Consider the following 22714-nt stretch of genomic DNA (forward strand, 5'->3'; position numbering starts at 1 on the left):
CCCCTTTGCATTAAAACATAAAATTGATTGCAAAATCAATAATCTTATAGAACAGGGCGTGTTACGGCCTGTATATGGTGGGGAGTGGGAAACTGCTATTGTCACCCCACTGAAGTCCAACGGGGAAGTTTGCATTTGCACTGATTATAAATGTACATTAAATAAAGCCCTCAAGCAACACGCTTACCCGGTTCCTGTATTCAACCATATTTTAGCCTCCTTGCAAGGGGGAACCATTTTTGCAAAACTTGATTTAGCACAGGCCTATCAGCAATTGCTGGTTGATGAGGCCACAGCTGCGGCTCAAACAATTGTGACTCACAGAGGGGCAATATATAAATATATTCAAAGTCAAACAATTACAGTTTGGAGTCAGTGTTGCACCGGGTATTTTCTAAGGGATTATGGAACATACACTTAAGGGTATCCAGGGCATCTGCCCTTATTTTGATGATGTTCTTATTGCTGGGGAATCCCCAGAAGTGTTGGCCAGAAGGCTCAGGGCTGTTTTGCAGAGGCTTCATGAAGCAGGCCTCAAATTAAAAAAGAACAAGTGTAGTATTGGGGTCTCATCAACAGAATTCTTGGGGTTCCGCATTGATGCAAATGGTATTCACCCCGCTGATTCTAAAGTGAAGGCCATTAAAATGGCTCCTAGGCCTAAATCAAAAGGAGAGCTGCAAGCATTTTTGGATCTCCTGAATTTTTATCACACATTCCTACCTCATAAGGCAGCAATAGCAGAGCCCCTCCACAGGCTGCTTGACAAAAAAGCCCCTTGGAAATGGACTAACAGATGAAAAAAGTTTCCAGGATTTGAAAGCATTGCTATCAGAAAAGTCCACTGTAACTCATTACATAGTCTAAATCTGTATGTCTTGCATGTGATGCATCTCCCTATGGGCTGGGGGCAGCCTTAAGCCATATAGAGAAAAATGGGAAACAGGTCCCTATTGCATTTTATTCTAGGACCTTGTCCTCTGCAGAACGCAACAATGCACAAATTGACAAGGAGGCCCTGGCTATAGTTGCTGGAGTTAAAAAAATTCATGATTATATATATGGCAGGGATTTCATTGTCTACACTGACCACAAACCTCTGTTGGGACTGTTCACAACAGACAAGCAAACCCCCCACATACTATCTCCAAGAATGTTGAGATGATCTATTTTTTTCTCTGCATACAATTTTAAGTTAATTCATAAACCTGGCCTCAGCAGACTACCACTGCCACTAATGGATCCTGATCCAGCTCCTGCTGCTAGAATATTGCCCATACAGGACATACCTGAGTTTCCCCTCCATGCAGGGGATATTGCTGCTAAAACTGCCACAGATAAAATTCTACAACCCCTTGGTCGCGATTATATCTAGGACATGGAGATGGATGACCTATCTACATCTGTTCATCACCGGAGCTGCAAAGTCCATCACCAATAGACTGTTCTACCATCGTCTAGCCATCGGACTCTCTCTCCTTCTGCGACTTACCCAGAGCTGGACAGTGGTATTCCTTGAGATTGGAAGATCTTGGTCACTGTGAGAGGGTGACCATGTTCTCGGGAGCCACTGTTTCAGCTCTGTGGATTTTCTATGCATTTTGTTCCAGCCAACTCGTTCCTTTGCTCTTATTTTATTTTTTATCTTTTGATGGCTTACACCGTAAATGAGCTGCTTGCCCTGAGAGCTTCCCCCCTCTCTCAGATGTGGCCATCCAACCTGTGCCACCATTTCCTTAATGACGGGTCTTGGGACCCCGAGAGGTGGCATGGCGCAAAAAAGAGGCTTTGGGGTTTTCTTTTAAAAAATTTTAAAGGGTTAGGGAGGGGGGAGGGTCAGGCCCGACAGAATGAGGGGAGGATTCTACCGGACCTCTCTCAGTCTAGGTTGGCTGATGGTCACAGCAATAAGGGGGCCGGGGAGAGTCTTGGGACCCAGGGGGATGGGGTGGGGATAGCGATCCCCACGGTGATTAGGAATGGCGGCAGATGGATGAACAGAGAGCCATATCGTAATCTGGGATTGCGCCCCCGCTATTTTCGAGCTGTGGCACGCTCCGACCCTCTGGCTCTCACCTGCTCTCCCAGGGAAGGGGGAGGGCAGACACCTGAGCTCAGGCTTTGCGGCCTCTGACCCGGCGCAGGTCCCGGCTCGCTCCTTGGTTTTCCATGGACCTGTGGGAGATGAAGTGCCGGAGAAGGGGCCTAGAGAGCATTTGGAGAACCAGTCGGTCCGAGTCTGACCGAACACAGTTAAGATCCTTTTCTAGATCTTATCTTGTGGCAATGGAGGTGGCGAAGCGTGCTTACTTCTCCACCCTCATTGTGTCCGCAGATAACCACCCGGCCGCCCTGTTTAGGGTGACCCGCTCCCTTTTAAATCAAGGGACGGGAGAGGACCCCTTACGGGGACGGGCCGAGGAATTTAGTAAATATCTGGTGGACAAAATTGCTCAGATTAGGGCTGGTCTTGACTCTGACTGCACAGTGTCTGACGAGGGGAAAGCGATGAGTTTGGCCGAGAACATTTGGGAAGAGTTTGACCCTGTGACTCCGGATGAAGTGGACAGGATCATGGGGAAATTAAGTGCTGCCACATGTCTGTTGGACCCGTGTCCCTCCTGGCTGGTTTATGCGGCTCGGGAGGTTACACAAGGCTGGCTCCTAGCAGTTATCAATGCTTCACTGAGTGAGGGGTGCTTCCCTGCCACCTTGAAAGAGGCGGTGGTAAGGCCCCTCCTCAAGAAAACTGCATTGGATCCAGCCATTTTAAATAACTTTCGTCCTGTCTCCAACCTTCACTTTCTTGCGAAGGTTGTTGAGAGCATGGTGGCACGGCAGCTCCCTTTGGTCCTGGAGGAAACTGAGTATCTGGATCCATACCAATTGGGTTTCAGGCCCGGGTATAGTACGGAGATGGCATTGGTCGTGCTGGTGAATGATCTCTGGCGGGCCCGAGATAGGGGTTATTCCTCTGTCCTGGTCCTATTAGATCTCTCAGCAGCTTTTGATACCATTGACCATGGTATCTTGCTGCGATGTCTTGAGGGGTTGGGAGTGGGAGGCACCGTTTTACGGTGGTTTACCTCTCGGGCCATTCGCAGATGGTGTTGGCAGGGGGGCAGAGGTCAACCCCTAGGCCCCTTAGTTGTGGGGTGCCTCAGGGGTCGGTACTCTCGCCTCTCCTGTTCAACATCTATATGAAGCCGCTGGGTGAGATCATCCGTGGCTTCGGGGCGAGGTATCATCAATATGCTGATGATACCCAGCTTTTCATCTCCACCCCGAACCAACCCAGTGATGCCCTCGATGTGATGTCCCGTTGCCTGGAAGCGGTACAGATTTGGATGGGGAAGAACAGGCTCCGGCTCAACCCGGCCAAGACTGAGTGGCTTTACGTACCGGCATCTCGTTTAGTCCAAGAAGTTCCATCTTTGGTTATGGGAGGAGAGATGTTACCTCCTGTTGATAGGGCACGCAATCTAGGCATCCTCCTGGATTCACGACTCAGTTTTGAAGATCATATTGGAGTCGTGGCCAGGGGGGCATTTGCCCAGGTTCGCCTGGTACACCAGTTACGCCCCTTTCTGGACCGAGATGCCCTATGTACAGTCACCCACGCACTCGTTACCTCCCGTATAGATTACTGCAATGCTCTTTACATGGGGCTGCCCTTGAAGACCACCCGGAGGCTTCAGCTGGTGCAGAATGCAGCCGCGTGGGTAGTGATGGGAGCACCCCGATACTCCCGTATTACACCCCTTCTGCGTGAGCTGCATTGGTTACCGGTTGTCCTCCGGGTGAGATTTAAGGTGCTGGTACTTACCTTTAAAGCCCTACATGGCTTAGGCCCAGGATACTTGCAGGACCATCTCCTGCCGGGAACAACTTTCCATCGCCCAGTGCGCTCACACAGAGAGGGCCTCCTCAGGGTACCGTCGGCTAGACAATGTCGGCTGGCGACTCCCAGGGGGAGGGCCTTCTCTGTGGGAGCGCCAGCCCTATGGAACCAGCTCCCCCCTGAGCTACAGATGGCCCCAGATCTCGGGTCCTTTCACCGCGGCCTCAAAACACTTCTTTTCCATCAGGCTGACCTGGACTGACAGGGATTTTAATTATGTTTTTAATTTTTAACTTATTTTAATTTTAATTTTAATTTATTCTACAGGGGCCATTAATTTAATTTTCTTTTAACTTCTGTATTATTGTATTTTATTGTTGTTAGCCGCCCTGAGTCCTTCGGGAGATAGGGCGGCATATAAGTCCCAATAATAAATAAATAAATAAATAAATAAATAAATAAATAAATAAATAAATAAATAAATAAATAAATAAATAAATAAATAAATAAATAAATAAATAAATAAATAAATAAATAAATAAAATGGCTGGAAGTAATTCCAGTTCCTAACATGTCTACTGCTAGGACCATCCAGGTGCTGAGAAAACTCTTTGCAACAAATGGGTTGCCTGATGTTTTGGTTTCTGATAATGGGGCCCAATTCACTGCTGCTGAATTTCAGGCTTTCCTTAGAGCAGACATGTCAAACACAAGGCCCGGGGGCCGGATCCAGCCCGCGAAGTAGTTTCATGCGGCCCGCGAAGCCATCCTGGAAACAGTGAGGGAACGGCCCCCACTGCCTTGGCCCTGGCCCAGAGACCCTCCTCCTGCCAGAGACCCTCAGATTTGTCCCACTCCTGCCCAGGCCCCCATAGGCACCCTTGAGGCGAACAATGTAGAGCTGGCCATGCCCACCCAGTAGGCCATATGCACTCTAGCCACGCCCACCCAGTAGGCCACGCCCACCCAGTAGGCCACACCCACCCAGGCCACACCCACCCGGCCCCCTGAGGGCAACTGCAATGCTGATGCGGCCCTCAATGAAATTGAGTTTGACACCCCTGCCTTAGAGCTAATCTCATCAGACATGCAACATCTGCACCATTTCATCCATCTTCTAATGGACAAGCCGAATGCATGGTGAGGACAGCAAAGGAGGCACTCAAGCCAGGAACTATTGTCAAGGGAATTTATGGGTTCCTGGTCAAATAACCAAGGCATCCGGACCCCTATCTTATGAAGTGGGGTTGGAGGGAGGGCGATTGGTCAGAAGACACATTGACCAACTCAGGAAAAGGTTTCCAGAATGGTCACTGAGGACTGCGGCATACGTCCCTCCCAAGATCCTCAAACTTGCAGCCAAGACAGACCCCACTGGAACCACCAGGGTTTCCCATTTTCAGCAGAGGTGGAGTCTGAGGAAGAACCGGGAAGCACGGAAGTGCAACATGGAACCCCTGACCAAGCGAGCCAGCCAAACCTCAGCAACTGCTGTGCATACTGCAAAACAGACTGACTCTGGGGTGGGCCAACCTGGTGAGGCCAGCCAGAGCGTTTTGATTCCCCTTGACACTGGAGCACAAAGGGACATGGGTCTTCCCAGCCCACTGGGTAAGCTGGTAGACCACAAATTGATGGGAACTCCAAGATGTTCCTCTAGGCCACACAAGCCTCCTGCATATGTCTCAGTCTACATTGTAAAATAAAGTGATGTATAGTGTTGTGAAACTTGTACCACTAACTACAGAAACTTGTGCATTGTGGAACTGCCATTACTGTAATGTAAGCCTGTTCATGAGACGTTGTTTAATCTTATTGTAGCCATTACTGCATTGGCAAGCCTGTTCAGACGTTGTTTAATCTCATTGTAGCCACAGTGAATTTATGATTTAATATTTTATTATTATTATTATTATTTTATTATCAATACAGTTGTTTGGAGTTGATTAAGAAGGGTGCAATAGTCTAAGAGGGGAGGGTTGTTATGTATTGGGCTTGTGATATTATACCACATGCGTTGCTGGAACAGCTAATGGCTCTCCAGCAACCCAGACAAGCCGTCTCCAGTTCTACAATTGGTTAGCCCCTGGTGGCAAGAGTGGGTTCAAACCCATTGGCTGCCGCCTAGGGGCTAGACTGTGGCCGGTTGCGGCCCTAGTTCCAGTACAGTTTTAGCAAGAATAAAGTATGTGTCATCTTGTACTCAGCCTCATGTCTTCCTTCCTGCACTCAAGAGCCCACGACATTATACAGACTGTCATGCAATACGACAGGATGCTTTTTCATCATCCCTCTATAGAAAGTGGTAAGGACAGGGGAAGGAAGATGTGCTTTTCTCATGCAACACAGAAAATGCAGGCGCTGCTGTACCCGCTTCTCCAGTGTCTCGCTGTTGAGCGACCAAGCCAGCCTACTCATTAGCTGCACACCCAGAAATTTGATACTGCTAACCATCTCTACATGTGAATCATTAATACAGAGAGAAGTGTGGCTGTGCCTGGCTTTTCTGAAATTGACAATCATTTCTTTAGTTTTCCCAATGCTTAAAATTGGGCTGTTTTTCTTACACCAGTTCACCAAATCCTCTACCTCAGGGGTCCCCAACCCCCAGTCCATGGACCAGCACCAGCCTGCAGTAAACCAGAAACTGGTCCACGCAAACAAGGAAAGCCCCATCTCCGGGATGCAGGCAGTACACAAAACCATGCCCCCTCTGGTCTGCAGAAAAACTTCTCTCTCCGGTCCCTGGTGCTCAAAAGGTTGGGGACCTCTGGTCTACCTATTACCTATTCCTTATCTTCTCATGACTATAACTGTGTTGCTCGTGTCTTTACAATTTATATTCAATTTATTTTGTTTTATTTAGTATCCTAATCTGATTTATGCTGATTGCTTATTTAGTATCCTATGACCATCACTCAGTGTTGTATCTTAGGACCTATGATGAATGTATTTTATGATTATAATCATGGTTTATCACTTGTTGCTGGTATGTACACTAAAGGGTCATGCACAGGAGACAAATTCCTCGTGTGTCCAATCACACTTTGCCAATGAAGAATTCTTATCAATTGCTGGCCTGTCACTATTCAAATTAGAAAACTGAGTGAAGGGCTTGTGTCCACAGATTTTCTAAATCTCAACAAGGCAGCATTGACCCATCTCTGCCCAGTAGAACAAGGGAAATTTCACCTGCCAGAAGCAGCATAGACGCTCACCTTAAGAATTTTGAAAACATCACCTTCCATGAAAAAAAAAGAAAGAGGGTGAAAACGGATACCATCCAATTCGATATTTTCCATTTTGATGCATGGCCTTGTATCCCATTCTTCCACAAAGTGTCTGCCATATGAAGAGTCTGGGAGCAAGTTATAGATCTGAAAAGAGAGACATTGCAATTCAGAAAAGCTGTCCATCTGATGTGGGCCCCTGATCCTGTTTGTCCAACAACAGAGGAGGGGAATCTTTCCATTTTTGTGCTCAATAAGAAGGAATACCCAACCATTTTCCAATAACATTTCCCTACACTTACAATTTGACAAGTGGTCCTTGACTCATAACCACAGTTGAGCACCAAATTTCCGCTGCTAAACAAGACAGTTGTTAGGTGAGTTTTGTCCCCTTTTTACGACCTTTCTTGCCACAGTTGTTAAGGAAATCGCTGCAGCTGCTAAGTTAGTAACACAGTGAAATAAATCTGGGTTCCCCCTTAACTTTGCTTGTCAGAAGGTAGCAAAAAGTGACCACGTGACCCCAAGACTCTGCAAGCATTATAAAAATGAGCCAGTTGCCAAGTGCCCGAATTTTGATCACAAGACAATGAGAATGCTACAGTGGTCATAAATGTGAATAATGGTCATGAGTTGCTTTTTTTCAGTGCTGTTGGAACTTCCAACGGTCACTAAACCTGAGCCGTGGCAGTGCAGTGGTTGCAATGCAACATTGCAGGCTAACTTACTACTCACTCCAGGAGTTCGACCCTGACCACCTCAAGGTTGACTTAGCATCCTCGCTTCTGAGGTCAGGAAAATGAGGACCCAGATTGTTGGGGGCAATAGGCTGACTCTGTAAACCACTTAGAGAGGGCTGTAAAAGCACTATGAAGCGGTATATAAGTCAAAGTGCTATTGGTAAACAAAGGGCTGTAAGTTGACAACTACTGTATTTGGGGCGGGTGGGAGTTTTAAGGAGATCTAAAGAATGAACACTATAGTTACTTGAAGGTATGAGCAGCACTAAGCTGGAGAAAATTGTTAGGTCCCTCTCAACTCAGTTATTCTGTTAATTCTGTTAATTCAAATACAGCTGGGTCTCAATCAATTAATCAATCAGAATAGAGCTGGAAAGGACTTTGGAGGTCTTCTAGTCCATCCCCATGCTCAAGCAGGTGTTTCTATACCGTTCCAGGCAAATGTTTGTCCTATCTCTTCTTGAAAGCCTCCAGTGATGAAGCATCCATAACTTCTGGTGGCAAGCTGTTCCGCAGGTTAATTGTCCTCACTGTTAGGAAGTTTCTCCTTAATTAGTTTCCAACCATTGTTTCTTATCTTGCCTTCTGGTGCTTTGGAAAATAGGTTGACCTTCTTCTTCAAATACTGGAAGACTGCTATCATGTCACTCCTAGTCCTTCTTCTCACCAGACTAGTCATACCCTCTTCCTGCAACCCTTCTTCATGTCTTCGTATGACTGTATGACTTCATACCTTCTTCATATGACTCACCTTCTCAGGGGAGAGCTGGGCTTCAGGTTTCAAGAGAAAGATGCTCTGGTCAACAGCATGGAAAGCACAGAGGGAACCAGAGGAAGCAGCAAGATGGAGTTGGGTTTTCTGGCCAGGCAGGCCTTCTTGATCAGAGAACCAGAGTCTGGCCTGTAAACATAAACCAGGTTTTTGAAAAAAGGCATTTCTTCTGCAATAAGAAATGACACACACACCCTGCCACCACCCCAAGCCATCCTTCTTGGAGGCTGCAGAAAGACAGGCTGTGCAGGCAGATTCAAAGCTTCTTGTCCCGCCCCCATCGTCATGACAACCCAGCTGCCCATGAAGCCCCCATTGTCATGATTACCCAATAAGCATTGTTGGGTAAGAGACAAAGGGGAGGGAAGACAAAATGCCTGCCAGCCCCCGTCGTTGTGACAACCCAGCTGCCAATCAAGTAACCATTGGTGGGTAAGAAACAAAGGGAAGACAAAATGGCTGCTGCCCTCCCTCCCTCCTCAGGACAATCCAGCTGCCAATCAAATAAGCATTGTTGGGTAAGAGACAAAGGGGAGGGTAGACAAAATGGCTGCTGGCCCCCATTGTCATGATAACCCAGCTGCTCATGATGCCCCTGTCATCATGATTGTTGTTGTTAGTTGCGAAGTTCTGTATGACCCAGGCCTTCCTGTCCTCTACCATCTTCTGGAGTCCATTTAGGCTCACACCTCCTGCTTCAGTGATTCCATCCAGCCACCTCATTCTCTGTCGTCCCCTTCTTCTCTTGCCCTCAATCTTTCCCAGCATTAGGCTCTTCTCCAGTGAGTCCTTGCTTCTCTCTCTTTTTTTTTTAATTGAAAAGTTTTAAAATACATTTAATCTTTAACAATCCCCTCTCCCCCTCCCCTCCCTATCCCTCCCTACCCCTCCCCCCTTTCCCCCCTCCCCCCCCCGACTTCCCAGAGCTAAGTACAGGGTATAAAAACAAAGAACAATCATAAACATCCATATGCTACCAACAATAAATTCTTAAATCTATCACTCTCTAGCTCATATAAGGTAACTACAAACAATACTAATATTTCATATAGGGAAAAAAAAGGAAATAGAAAGGAAGACTTATTCAAATGCTAAGTGAAACTTTTTAGTCCCATATTTCTTCTGGATATATTCAATCCATTTTTTCCACTCCATAATATAGCGTTCTTGTGAATGATCTTTCAGATAAGCCGAGATCTTTGCCATTTCTGCCAGGTCAGAAACCTTTAAAGTCCATTCCTCTATAGTCGGCAGTTCCTCCTTCTTCCAATACTGACCTATTAAAAGTCTTGCTGCTGTAATTAAATTCAACATCAACTTAGTGTCCACAACAGTAGCTTCTGTAATTATACCCAACAAAAAGAATTGCGGACAAAACTTTATCTTTTGCTTGAAGATCTTCTGCATATTCCACCAAATTTTTATCCAAAAAGCCTTAACCTTTTTACAAGTCCACCATATGTGAAAATATGTTGCATCTTCACCACCACACCTCCAGCATTTTGGCTGATAGTTCGGATACATACTTGCAAGCTTTTTAGGATCTAAATGCCATCTATAAAACATTTTATAAAAGTTCTCTCTTAAGTTTTGAGCTTGTGTAAATTTTACGTTCCTCACCCAGATCTTTTCCCACGTGTCCATTGTAATAACTTCTTGGATGTTCTGGGCCCATTTTATCATACAATCTTTAACAAGTTCTGTTTCTGAGTCAATTTCTATCAATGCAAGATATATCCGTTTGATATGTGCTGGACCCTGATTTCTAATTTGCTTTATCAAATTTTCATCAGTCATTGCAAAACCAGTTTTCTGATCTTTCCACCTGGCCCGTAACTGAGTATATTGAAACCAGGTTTGAACAATCTTCTCATCTCGCAAGAGATTATACGATTTTAAACACCATACACTTCTTTCCAAGCTTAAAATCTGCTTATACGTGGTCACGTCATGTTTGAAACCAACATTTATGTTTTCTATTGCATGTTTTGGAATTGCCCACAATGGCATCTTACAGTCTAACTTGTGTCTATACTTCTTCCAAACTCTCAACAATGCCTGTCTTAAAATATGCACTTTAAACACATTATCTACCTTCTTATCATACAACAAATATGCATGCCAGCCAAATAACAAGTCGTGGCCCTCAAGATTTAATAATCTCTCTTGTGTCAAATTGATCCAATCACTTATCCCTGCTAACGCAGCAGCTTCATAGTATAATTTAAGATTGGGCATTTTAAGACCACCTCTTTCACGAGTATCCTGCATAATCTTAAGTTTAACTCGTGGCCTTTTCCCTGCCCAAACAAATTTATTGATACCCCGTTGCCATTCTTCCAAATTAGAATCTTTCTTAAGAACCGGTATCATTTGAAATAAGAATAAAAACTTAGGCAGGATATTCATTTTCACTGCTGCGATTCTTCCCAACAAAGACAATTGCAGTTTTTCCCAACTCTCCATTTCTTTTTGAATTTTTCCCCATAATTTTTCATAATTATTTTTATATAACTTTGTATTAGAGGGTGACAAAAACACCCCCAAATATTTGACCCTTTTAGCAATCTCAAATCCAGTTAATCCTTCTAAAAGGGCCTTTTGCTATACTGTCATATTTTTGGCCAGAATTTTAGTTTTTTGTACATTAACTTTAAATCCAGAAACCCTCCCATATTGCATTATTATCTCCATCAGGTCCACAACAGAGTTTTCTGGCTGGGTCACTGTAACAACCAGATCGTCTGCAAACGCCCTCAGTCTATAATCCTGATCTCTAATTTGTATACCCTTAATTCTTTCCGAACTCCGTATTTTTACTAGTAATATCTCCAATGTTAACACAAATAATAAAGGCGATAACGGACACCCTTGCCTTGTGCCCTTCTCAATATTACATGCTTCAGTCAAACTATTGTTAACTATTATTCGGGCAGTTTGTTTTTGATACAATGCCCTAATTGGTTGCAAAAATTTATCCCCAAAATTCATTTTATCTAAAACTTTCATCAAAAATTGCCAATTCAGTTGATCAAAAGCTTTTTGAGCATCTAAAAAAATTAGCGCCGCAGGGATCTGGTTGTTCCTTTCCAAAAACTCTAACACATCAACTATATGCCTCACATTATTTTTCATTTGCCTACCACTAATAAACCCAGTTTGATCCCCATGAATCACCTGTTGCAGAACCCTCATCAATCTGTTAGCCAACACCTTAGCAAATATCTTATAATCTGTATTTAAAAGTGATATCGGTCTATAGTTTTTAACTTGAGTAGCATCTTGATCTTCCTTCGGAATCAAAGAGATAAAAGCAGTTCTCCAAGACGGAGGCACCTTTCCCCCTCTCTGAATTGTCTGGAACAGTTCCTTTAATGGCTTTATCAACTCCATTTGTAAATTTTTGTAGTAAACCGCAGTCAAACCATCCGTACCTGGCGCTTTATCCAACTTCAATTCTTTAATTGCTATGAGAATTTCTTCTTCTGTTATCAACTGGTTAATCTCCTCTTTTTGTGCTTGCGTAAGAACCGGGATGCTAGCATTCTCCAAATATACATCAATGTCTTTTTCATTAATCTTCTCCTTAGCATATAATTTAGAATAAAAATCCACAAAGGCTTCCTTAATAAGATCCTGTTGAAACACAACCTTTCCCTTATGTTCAATTTTATCTATATTAGAAGCCCTTTGCTTTTTCCTTAGTCTATAAGCTAGCCATCTACCTGGCTTATTAGCATTGCAAAAAGTATTATGCCTAGCAAACCGCAAGTTGGTTGCCACAATTTATCAAATTGTCCTCTTAATAGCTTAATAACCTCCTTAGTCTTCGCATCCGATGGATTCAAAATTAAGACCTTTTCTTTTTCCCTAATTTCATTCTCCAATTCTTTCCTTCTAGCTTCCAAAGTACGTCTGTATTTATTATTCATATATATCAACACCCCTCTCATGTAGGCCTTGCTAGCATCCCAAACCATGTCCATAGAGGTATCCTTATTCATATTAATTTCAAAAAAATCCTTCATCCGCTGTTTACATTCTTCCACATTTCTCTGATTTCTAAACAAATTCTCATTTACGCGCCACGAGCGCCTATCCCTATTGTCCTTATTGATCTCTAACCAAACTGGACTATGGTCCGAAATAGTTCTTGCACAAATCTTTACCTTCTTAATCCTAGAAAAAAAATCATTAGTCAGCAAAATAAAATCAATCCTAGAAAAAGATTGATGTCTGTCAGAAAAAAAAGTATAATCCTTTTCATGTAGGTGTATGTCACGCCAAATATCTCGCAATTCCAAATCATCCTTCATTTCAAAAAAAGATTTAGGCAATCTGGCATGGCTCGGAGCATGCTTAAAAGAACCAGCCTTGTCCATCTGTACATCCAAAACTCCATTCCAATCCCCCATAAAAATAAACGATTTGTAATCCAATTGAGTAAGCTTTGTATGAAGTGAATCAAAGAAATCAGCTTGTTGTTGATTAGGAGCATACAGTCCAACTAAGAGCGTTTTTTTACCTTCTAACAACAAATCTATCATAACATATCTTCCTTGCTTATCTGCTTCAATTAGTTCCGCTGTTAGAGTACTTTTAACGTAGACAACCACTCCATTTTTCTTATTCATCGCAGAAGCAACAAATTGCGTGCCCAACCTTAAGTTCGATAAATACTTTTGGTCCATAACCCTAATATGCGTTTCTTGCAAACATATAACATCAATCTTAAATTGTTTTAAATATTGAAAAACTTTCTTTCTCTTCTGTGGTGAGTTTAATCCATTAACATTCCAGGTTAGAAACTTAGTCACCATGCGTGGCATCCCGAAGCTTTTGGAGCACATCTTTAATAGCCCCTATATTTTCTTTGGGCCGCGCTCCTCCCACAGCTTCGCTGTAAGTACGCTTTGAGAGCTCCATAAACCTCTGCTGGTCTTGCTCTTGTACTTGTCTTGCTCATTTTACAGCGGCACGCGTCAACCTCTGCTCTCCAGCAGCAGCCGATGAAGCTGTTAGATCCCCTCCAGCACCATTCTCCTCTGTCTGTCCATCTTCAGCCTCTTGAGGTTTTCCCTCTCCAGATCCCTTTGCAGCTTCCAGGAGTGATAGAGGAGTTGCTTTTAAAACATCATTGTAGAAATCACGCGCCTGAGTCACAGTAACCAGACGGTATCTTTTACCTTCGTGCATCACCACCAATCCAACTGGAATCTCCCATCTAAACTTAATATCACGTTGCTTAAGTTCCTGTACGAGAAATGCAAAATCCTTCCTTCTCCTTAAAATCTTTGGAGGAATTTCTTTTAGAACCAGAACTTCTTGCTCAGCAACCACAACTTTAGTATCATAAGCAGCTTGAATAACTTCATCTCTAGTTGCTCTCTTTGTAAAATAGACCACCACATCTCTAGGTAGCTTCCTCTGCCTTGCAATCCATGAATTTACACGAAAGACTTTATCCATGCATCCCTCTATTTCAGATGCTGGCTGGCCCAATACTGCTTCCAAAGCCTCAGAAATCAGCTGCTTTAGGTCTTCTTTAGGATTCTCTTTTAAACCCCTGATTCTAATAGCATACTGCATCTGATGATACTGAACAAGGCTTAATTCTCCGTCCATTTTATCCCTTAAATTTTCATTCTCCAGTACCTTTACTTCCAATATAGTGTTCTTTTGACTAAGATCCTCCATTTTTTCTTCCAAACATTGCACACATTCAGCCACGCTTTCCACTGTAGACAAGATGTCTACCCTCATTGCACTAAATCTCTCGTTAGACTTCTCTTCCATCCTCTCCTCCAATTTCTCCAATTTCTCCTCCAACTTTGCCATCTTATCATCCAGCATTTCTGACATTACCTGGGATTGCTTTGCAAAGGCATCTTGTAAGTCCTTAAGCGTCAATGCCACAGGAGGTGCAGGAGGAAGCAAAGCTTGCAACGATGTCTGTTGCACCGGGGAAGTTCCCGCACTCCGAAGAACTTTAGAGGAAGATTTAGCCGCCATCTTTCCTCACTTTCACTTGTTGCGCACTTTCACTTTAAGTTTATAAAGTCCATTAAGCTAGGGAGTAAAAATAAAAATCCTCTTCACCTCGACCTCCTGTACCGCTCTGCCTGCTCCTTTTACTCCAAAGTCTTTCCTTCTGGCAGGGGTGGTCGCAAACGCCTGGCTCTGCTCCAAAAATCCCAGAGCAGAGACGCTAAGCAGCTGGGAGCAACCCAGGCTACGGGGGAGTTCAATCCTTCAGCCGCCCAAGCTTTCAGCTCAGGCGGCCCCGGAGAACTCAACCCCTACCTGGGGCCTCACCCCCTCCTCTTCTCCCGAGGAGGGGGCTTCAAATCCACCTAAACAGCTGATCGGTGCTGTTTTAGGTGGAAAAAACTCAGCTGTGAAGCGGATAGCCTGAAACGGCTATCTTTGGCACCGCGCCGCCACCGGAAGTCCCGTGAGTCCTTCCTTCTCATTAGGTGGCCAAAGTATTTGAGTTTTAGCTTCAGGATCTGGCCTTCTAAAGAGCAGTCAGGGTTGATCTCCTCTAGGACTGACCAGTTTGATTGCCTTGCAGTCCAAGGGACTTGCAGGAGTCTTTTCCAGCACCATAGTTCAAAGGCCTCAATTTTTTGGTGCTCAGCCTTTCTTATGGTCCAACTTTCACTGCCATACATTGCAACTGGGAAGACCATAGCCTTGACTATACGCACTTTTGTTGGCAGGCTGATATCTCTGCTTTTTAGTGCGCTGCCTAGATTTGCCATGGCTTTTCTCCCCAGGAGCATGCGTCTTTTAATTTCTTGGCTACAGTCCCCAGCTGCAGTGATCTTGGAGCCCAAGAAAATAAAATCTGTCACTATCTCCATTTCTTCCTCATCTATTTATCAGGAATTGAGAGGGTCACAATAAGTATTGTTAGGAAAGAGTCAAAAGAGAGGAGGAGAGAAGACAAAATGGCTGCTGGGCCCCGTTGTCATGACAATCCAGCTGCCAATCAAATAAGCATTAGTGGATAAGAGACAAAGGGAAGACAAAATGGCTGCTGGCCCAGTCCTCATGACAACCCAGTAAATAAGAGACAAAGAAGAGAGAAGACAAAATGGCTGCTATTACCATTCTTGGGGAGGCAGAGGCAGAATAAACAGCCAAACTCTGCAGTAAAAATAAATAATAAAATGAAAATGAAAATATAGACAGCCCTGTGGGGACACGGCAACAGGAAAAGAAGCGCCCGGTGAGAAAACTGGGAGGGAGATTTATTTATTTCCTTCCCTCAGAGCTGCATGAGGGAAAAATTCTTCAAGTTGTTTTTCTCAGACAGAGACAAAATAGGGAAAAAGTTTAAGTTTAAGTTTAAGTTTAAGTTTTATTTAATTTGTATACCGCCCTTCTCCTTGGTAGGGACTCAGGGCGGTTCACAGGGCATATATAAAAAGACAATACAAAAATTAAAAAAGATTAAACCCATGCCCAGTTAAAAAACAGTAATACAAATCTAAAACGACAAATTAAAACCCATAATCCCCCGTCAGGCCAGACCAGGAGAAGAGGATAAAGCCCAGCCAGGATCCACCAGCAGAAAAGGGGAAGAAAAAGTCAGGGTTTTGACACAAACAGAAATAGAAAATTAAAAAAAAGAAAATCGAGTTCTGAGAAAAACATAAAGCCCTAGAAAGTGAAAAAAGAGAAATGCGGGGAATAAAAGAAGGGAGATAAAGAAGATAAAGAAAAGGAAGATGGACAGCTATAGTGACAGTGGACTTTAAATAGTGTAGATAAAGAGCTTAGGGAGAATAATTTTTTAAAGAATATAGTGCAGATAAAGGTATGAGAGGTGGTTATCTGGTCCTCCTGTTTGGTTTCAAAGTTTCAACTTTCCCTAAAATTATCAGTTTAACTAAATAGTCTATTGCATCTGCAATTTTCTTCTTTTCATATTTCTCTTCCGCATGACTTGTCCAATGTACACATTTTTCAAACATATGCCTAGCAAATGGCTATTCAACTTGGAGGTCTTCTAAATCAATCACCTGTTCCAAGGTCCCTTGTTATTCTGTAATGCTGTAAATCTGTGCTGTCTTTTCTGTGGGTTCAGTCCAGGTCAGAAGGGGAACTCATCTGATATTAACCACATGATCAGTATGCTATTTCTAAAACTAGGTTAAAAGCTGACATTTTGTTTCTCCACTTACCTTGTTGGAGAAGCACTTTTCCACAGTAAAGTCTCTGGAGTGAGCAACAAGTTCTCCGCTGGGCAAAATGGTGTAGAGGAGCAAGCGGGTCACGGGAGCCGTGTCGACATCCACCGAGAGATTCAAAAGGAAGTCCCCTTTGGGTTCTAAAGCATGAAAAACCCAGGTGGAAAAAAGAGAGAGAGAGAGAGATTAAAAAGAGGAAAGTTAGAAGGAATGAGTTCCATTTGGAATACATCAAACTCCAACAACAGGCTGAGAAAGTTCTAGGCTGCATGAACAGAGGGATAGAATCAAGATCACGCGAAGTGTTAATCCCACTTTATAACACTTTGGTAAGGCCACACTTGGAATACTGCATCCAGTTTTGGTCAACATGAGGTTAAAAAAAAGATGTTGAAGCTCTATAAAGAGTGCAGAGAAGAGCAACAAAGGTGATCAGGGAACTGGAGGCTAAAACATATAAAGAACGGCTGCTGGAATTGTGTATGTCTGCTTTAATGAAAAGAAGAACTAGGGATGACATGAAAGCAATGTTCCAATATCTCAGGGAGTGCCACAAAGAAGAGCTATTCTGCAAAGCACCTGAGGGCAGGACAAGAATCAAGGAGAGAAGCAATCAAGGAGAGAAGCAACCTAGAACTAAGGAGAAATTCCATGACAGTTAGAACAATCAGTAGAACAATTTGCCTTCAGAAGTTGTTGGTGCTCCATTACAGGTTTTTAAGAAGAGACCAGACAACCATTTGTCTGAAATGGTATAGGGTTTCCTGCCTGAGCAGGTTGGACTAGATGACCTCCAAGGTCCCTTCTAACTCTGTTATTCTAGTCTATTCCTCCGTTCTGAATGTGGGACAGAAGTGGATCATTGAAAAATCAGGAGCTGAAGAACCTAAGCAGCTCTCTTCTCCTACACAGTTGTATGGGCTTGCCTTATCCATGAATCAGCAGGTGGCTGTCCCACTGCCACTGGTGGTAACATCTCCCACTGCACAGGAGGGCAACAAACATAAAAAAAGCTCCCGTGGCACATGCCCTTTGCCACCCTAGAAACCAAAGATGCTGTCTTGGATCCATGAGTCAGTACTCTTACTGTCTCTCCAGGGTTTTTGCCTCCTGGAGAGGAACTATTAAAGGTTGAACTTGGATCCTTTTGCGTGCTGGGCAGTTGGGAACTCCACCCTCTTCCCTTTTTCATCCTTCTACCTTAAATGTATTTGTTATCTTAAAAAGCAAAACCACACCTGGCATACCAGGCTGCAGCTCCGAGAGGCTGAACCCCTGAGCCTCTCTGTGGCTCTCCAAGAAGGTCCAGTCCTAACAGAAATGGTAGTAGGCAACTGGGCAGCCGACTAATTGCAAAAGATGTCACTGTTGCACAGGGCGATGCCCAACAAAAATTCAGGATGAAGGAAGCAGATACAGAGATTTGGGAGAAATGGCCTGTTTCTTCTCCCCCCCCCATTCCTACTGCTTGAGACCATCCTTTCGTTTGCTCACGGGCAAGGCTGGCTGTATGTACCCATGTTCCTATGAAATAGAATATAGCAACCAATTGCAAGGGGGGGAAAGAGAGACTTGGAGATGAGTAAGGGGCACCCAGTATTCAGCAAGGGAGAACTGGAGTCCCCGTAGATAGACACACCTCAAGCCCAGCACTTGAAATGGGAAGGGTGGACATTCCCAGGAAGCTTTTTGCCAAGTATGGAGGGGAATGCAAGCTGGGGGGTGGGGAAGCATTTACCTTTTCCCTGCATTGGCTGTGTGTGTGTCCCTGATCGTATGATGTCCCCCTTTGCCATCACCTGGAAAGAAAAGAGCAATTCTTGCAATGCAGGTCAAAAAGCGGCAAGGTGGCAGCCACCATCCTATCTTTTTTTTACCGCTTTCTGTGGACACCCTTGATTAAGATACTTTCAATACCCCCTGAAATCAGGCACCAGGTTTTCCAGTCATTTAGCAGCAAGAAACTCATCAAAAGTTGTGTGAGACAAACAGTCCTTGAACTTATTTTTTTTTTAAAAGCAATTGTCTCTCGGAAATTCACTCTAAAATCACAAGGGAAGAAGCTAAAGATCTGGAGCATAATGCCATAATGATATTCTACTCACTGGGGCCCATGGCTTCCTAAAATTGGTATAAGAGCAATCTCCAGTTTCCAAAAGGTTTCCAGTTATGGTTTATGCCACTGATGAAATCAGAAATCTGTTACTATTCTACCTAAGACTGAATCTTCCTCAATCTACATTCATGTTATATACCCCTAAAGTATATCCTGTCTCCAGAAAAAAGAATATCTTTCTTTTCCAACTCACCAAATAATAAAAGGTAATTTCCTCCTTCACCGCATTTGGATCCAAGATAAAATGCACTCGAATCTGCTCTGTGTCACCACAGCTCAATGTTTTTGGCAGAGGCTCAATGTGGAGGTAACTTTGACTTGGTGAGTAAAATTGCTGCACTGAGTGCGAGGCACGTTGGTGATAAATGGGGACTGAATTGTCATACCTTTCATTTTCTTTGTAAACTCCCTGTTTATAGAAAGGAAAAGAAACCAATATATATATATATATATATATATATATATATATATATATATATATATATATATATATATATATATATATATATATATATATATATATATATATATATATATATATATATATATATATATATATATATATATATATATATATATATATATATATATATATATATATATATATATATATATATATATATATATATATATATATATATATATATATATATATATATATATATATATATATATATATATTCACCAAATATAGTTACCGAATGAAGGAAAAAGCTAGACCTGTAGTTTTTTCTCGTCAATTCCCAGAAGCTGATACATCTTAAAATTGCCAAATTTGAAAAACACTGACCTGGATTATCCCATTTAGAGGGGGAAGTTAGAAGATACCTTGAAGTTCATGCTATCCAACAAAATGTTTTTTTAAAAAAAAAATATTGGTTTTCTAGTTTTACATTTGAATATTGGAAAAGCAATGTGGCGGCTGAGTTGGTCAATAATTCAATAACATACAAATATCTTTAGTACAGATCTCAAACTATTACATTAAATGTTTCCTCTCTTTTCCCCTTAGTATTTACTGTCTCATCTTTAAATTAATACAATTCTTATTATATCGATTAAATCAAAAATAGCTTTCTTACATTTATCAATATTTTTTAATTTATACATATCCTGGTTGTTTTAACATTCAATCATTTTAGACAATCAATGTCCTGGTTAAGTCTTCCCAATTTTTAGGTTTCCCATTAATATTTATATTTAACATTTGATATTTATAATTTCCAAGTTTTAAATAACCCCAATTCCCTTTATCACAATGTATCACAAGATCTAAGCTTCAAAATACACATCTTATCTATTTGGGTTCTTACCATCTTACATCAACTAGTTAGTCATACAATATAATATAAAACATATTACATTCATCGATTAGTTTTTAGCTTATATATATCTTAATTACCTTTACATTTAACCTTCATAAGCAAATCAATGTTCAAATTTAACTTTTAATATTTATACCTCTAAGTTATAAATGACCCAAGTTTTCTTTATCTTATCTCATAACAGTATCTAGTATTCAGAATACACATCTATTCGAATATATTCTATTTTAATTCTCATGAGCAAGTCAAAACTCCAATTTTCTTCACTCTTATTCTGGCTTGCTTTCTTTGCCAAATCGTCTTCCATGTTGGTGCTTTTAAGTCATCAAACTGTATTGTTGTATAGATTATTTGACTTAGAAAAAACCATCCGGTTGCCATTTTTTTTGAGAGGACCAACAAATCATCTCTCTATTTTTCTATCTTGATGTAGTTGTCCTGAACTGTTTATCTTCTCTTCAATCTATTCTTCTTCTTGATCCCCAAGTTCCTTCTGATTTATGTAGAAAGTCTTTTCCTTTTTCCATATTATCAATCCTTTTTCTGGATTTTCCATTGACTATTTGTTGATCAGTTGAATCTTCTGTCATAATCTTTCATTGTTCTTTTCTGTTATATTCTGTATAGTTGATTTTTTTTTAGTTGTAATCAAAGCTTGAGTTTGTGTATCTGGGCTGACATCTTGTTCTTTTCTGTAGCCTCTTATTTCATCAGTGGCTGTAAGAATAGTTTGATGAATTGCTTTCAACATAGAGAGAATCTGTTCCTGGTCTTCATGCATATTCTCTTGGTAGAGTATTAAGTTAAGAACTTTACAATCAGAGAATGCAAAAAAAAAGATTTTGTCACTGACTGAGGAACACAGCTGGGCTTCTCTTGGCTGATGTGTCAAGGTTAGATAAGTCTTATCATCTGGGCTGCTGGCCAAGTCTCTTTTTAGCAATAACAAATTGTAGTATCAGGTTTAGCCACAAGATGTCGCCCCTACAATTTAAAGTTTTCTTTTAAATCCAAAGTTTTTATAATGTTTTCAGTTTTGCTTTTTTCTTATAAGTAAAACCCCCAATCTTCAATAAGCATAGAAAATCTTTTAGTCAACAAACTTTAAAAAATATGATTCCAATTAAGGATAAAAATCTCCCTTCCCTCTCCACAGGGGAAAAGTACTTTAGGCAGCTTATGCAGGTAAAGAAAATAGTTAGGATTTAAGAGAAGTAGATCTCACCCAGTCTCATCTATGCTGCTTTAAAGTTGCCTGGTGGTACTGTAAGTGTGACTTCAGCTGTCTGCAGCCTATTGATGAGTCATATTGCTATGCTGGTCTTTTGTCCGCTGGTTTGGAGGGCTGCCCTGGATCAAGCTGAAGGGCTACTGCCCTCCCGCAATCCAACAGGGATGCCCTCCTTGCTAGTTGCCCCTACAGGGCAACTTTCGACCCTTTCCAGGGTTCCCCAGCAAAGCAAAACTGGATGCGGAAGACAGAGCTTGCCTTCCAGACATCCATGGTGGCCACCTCTGCAAACCAGAAGTCACAAAATGAATTTTAATCTGAAGAAAGCAAGGTTTTACACTTGGGCAGGAAACAGCAAAGGTACAAGTACAGATTAGGCAAAACCTGGCTCAAAAACAGTTACTGTGAGAAGGGCTTTGTAGTCCTAATGGATGATCACTTAAACATGAGCCAGCAGTGTGTGGCAGCAGCCAAAAAAGCTAATACAATCCTTGGTTGTATAAAGAGAAGCATAGAATCAAAATCACTTGAAGTATTGATACCACTTTATAAAGCCTTAGTAAGGCCACATTTGGAATATTGCATCCAGTTTTGGTCACCACATTACAAAAAAGATGTTGAGAGTTTGGAAGAAGTACAAAGAAGAGCAACTAAGATGATTAAAGACCTGGAAACTAAAACGTGAAGAATGGTTGCAGGATTTGGGTATGGCCAGTCTAGAGAAAAGAAGGACTAGGGGTGACATGCTAGCAGTATTCCATTATTTTTGAGAGGCTGCTACAAAGAGGAGGGGGTCAATTTATTTTCCAAAGCACCAGAAGGCAGGACAAGAATCAATGGATGGAAACTAATCAAGGAGAGAAGCAACCTGGAATTAAGGAGAAACTTCCTATCAGTGGAGGAAATTAACCAGTGGAACAGCTTGCCTTCAGAAATTGTTGGGGCTTCACCACGGGAGGTTTTTAAGAAAAGACTGGACATTTCAGACTTACTTGTCTGAAATGGTATAGGATCTCCTGCTCGAGCAGGGGGCTGGAATAGACCTCTAAGGTCCCTTCTAGCTTTATTCTGATTCATTCAGTCCAACCATCTGCCCACAGCAGGAATACACTACTACTACAGCATAGTCTTTAAATCCATAGGATTTTGATCAAGACACCAGAAGGGTAGCTCACGGGTGCAACTACCAATAAACCAGTACTCACTCTTTTGAGCCAATAGCTGAGTACTAATTTTGCCAAACAATCAGAGGAATAAATTA

General features: G+C 42.2%; 1 protein-coding gene across 1 annotated transcript in view; it reads right to left on the reverse strand.

Annotated features, from left to right (window-relative positions):
- Positions 1-22714, reverse strand: part of LOC308661144 (alpha-2-macroglobulin-like) — a 104353-nt gene that overhangs the window by 45873 nt on the left and 35766 nt on the right. The window contains exons 12-16 of the mRNA XM_081315935.1: positions 19091-19306; positions 18520-18580; positions 16776-16921; positions 8563-8712; positions 7060-7218 (exon numbers count right to left, since the gene is read on the reverse strand). Coding sequence (XP_081172061.1) covers positions 7060-7218; positions 8563-8712; positions 16776-16921; positions 18520-18580; positions 19091-19306 — 732 coding nt within the window. The remainder of the gene's footprint in view (positions 1-7059; positions 7219-8562; positions 8713-16775; positions 16922-18519; positions 18581-19090; positions 19307-22714) is intronic.

This window comes from Vipera berus (assembly GCF_964194415.1).
Source record: "Vipera berus genome assembly, chromosome: 2".
Taxonomy (NCBI): domain Eukaryota; kingdom Metazoa; phylum Chordata; class Lepidosauria; order Squamata; family Viperidae; genus Vipera; species Vipera berus.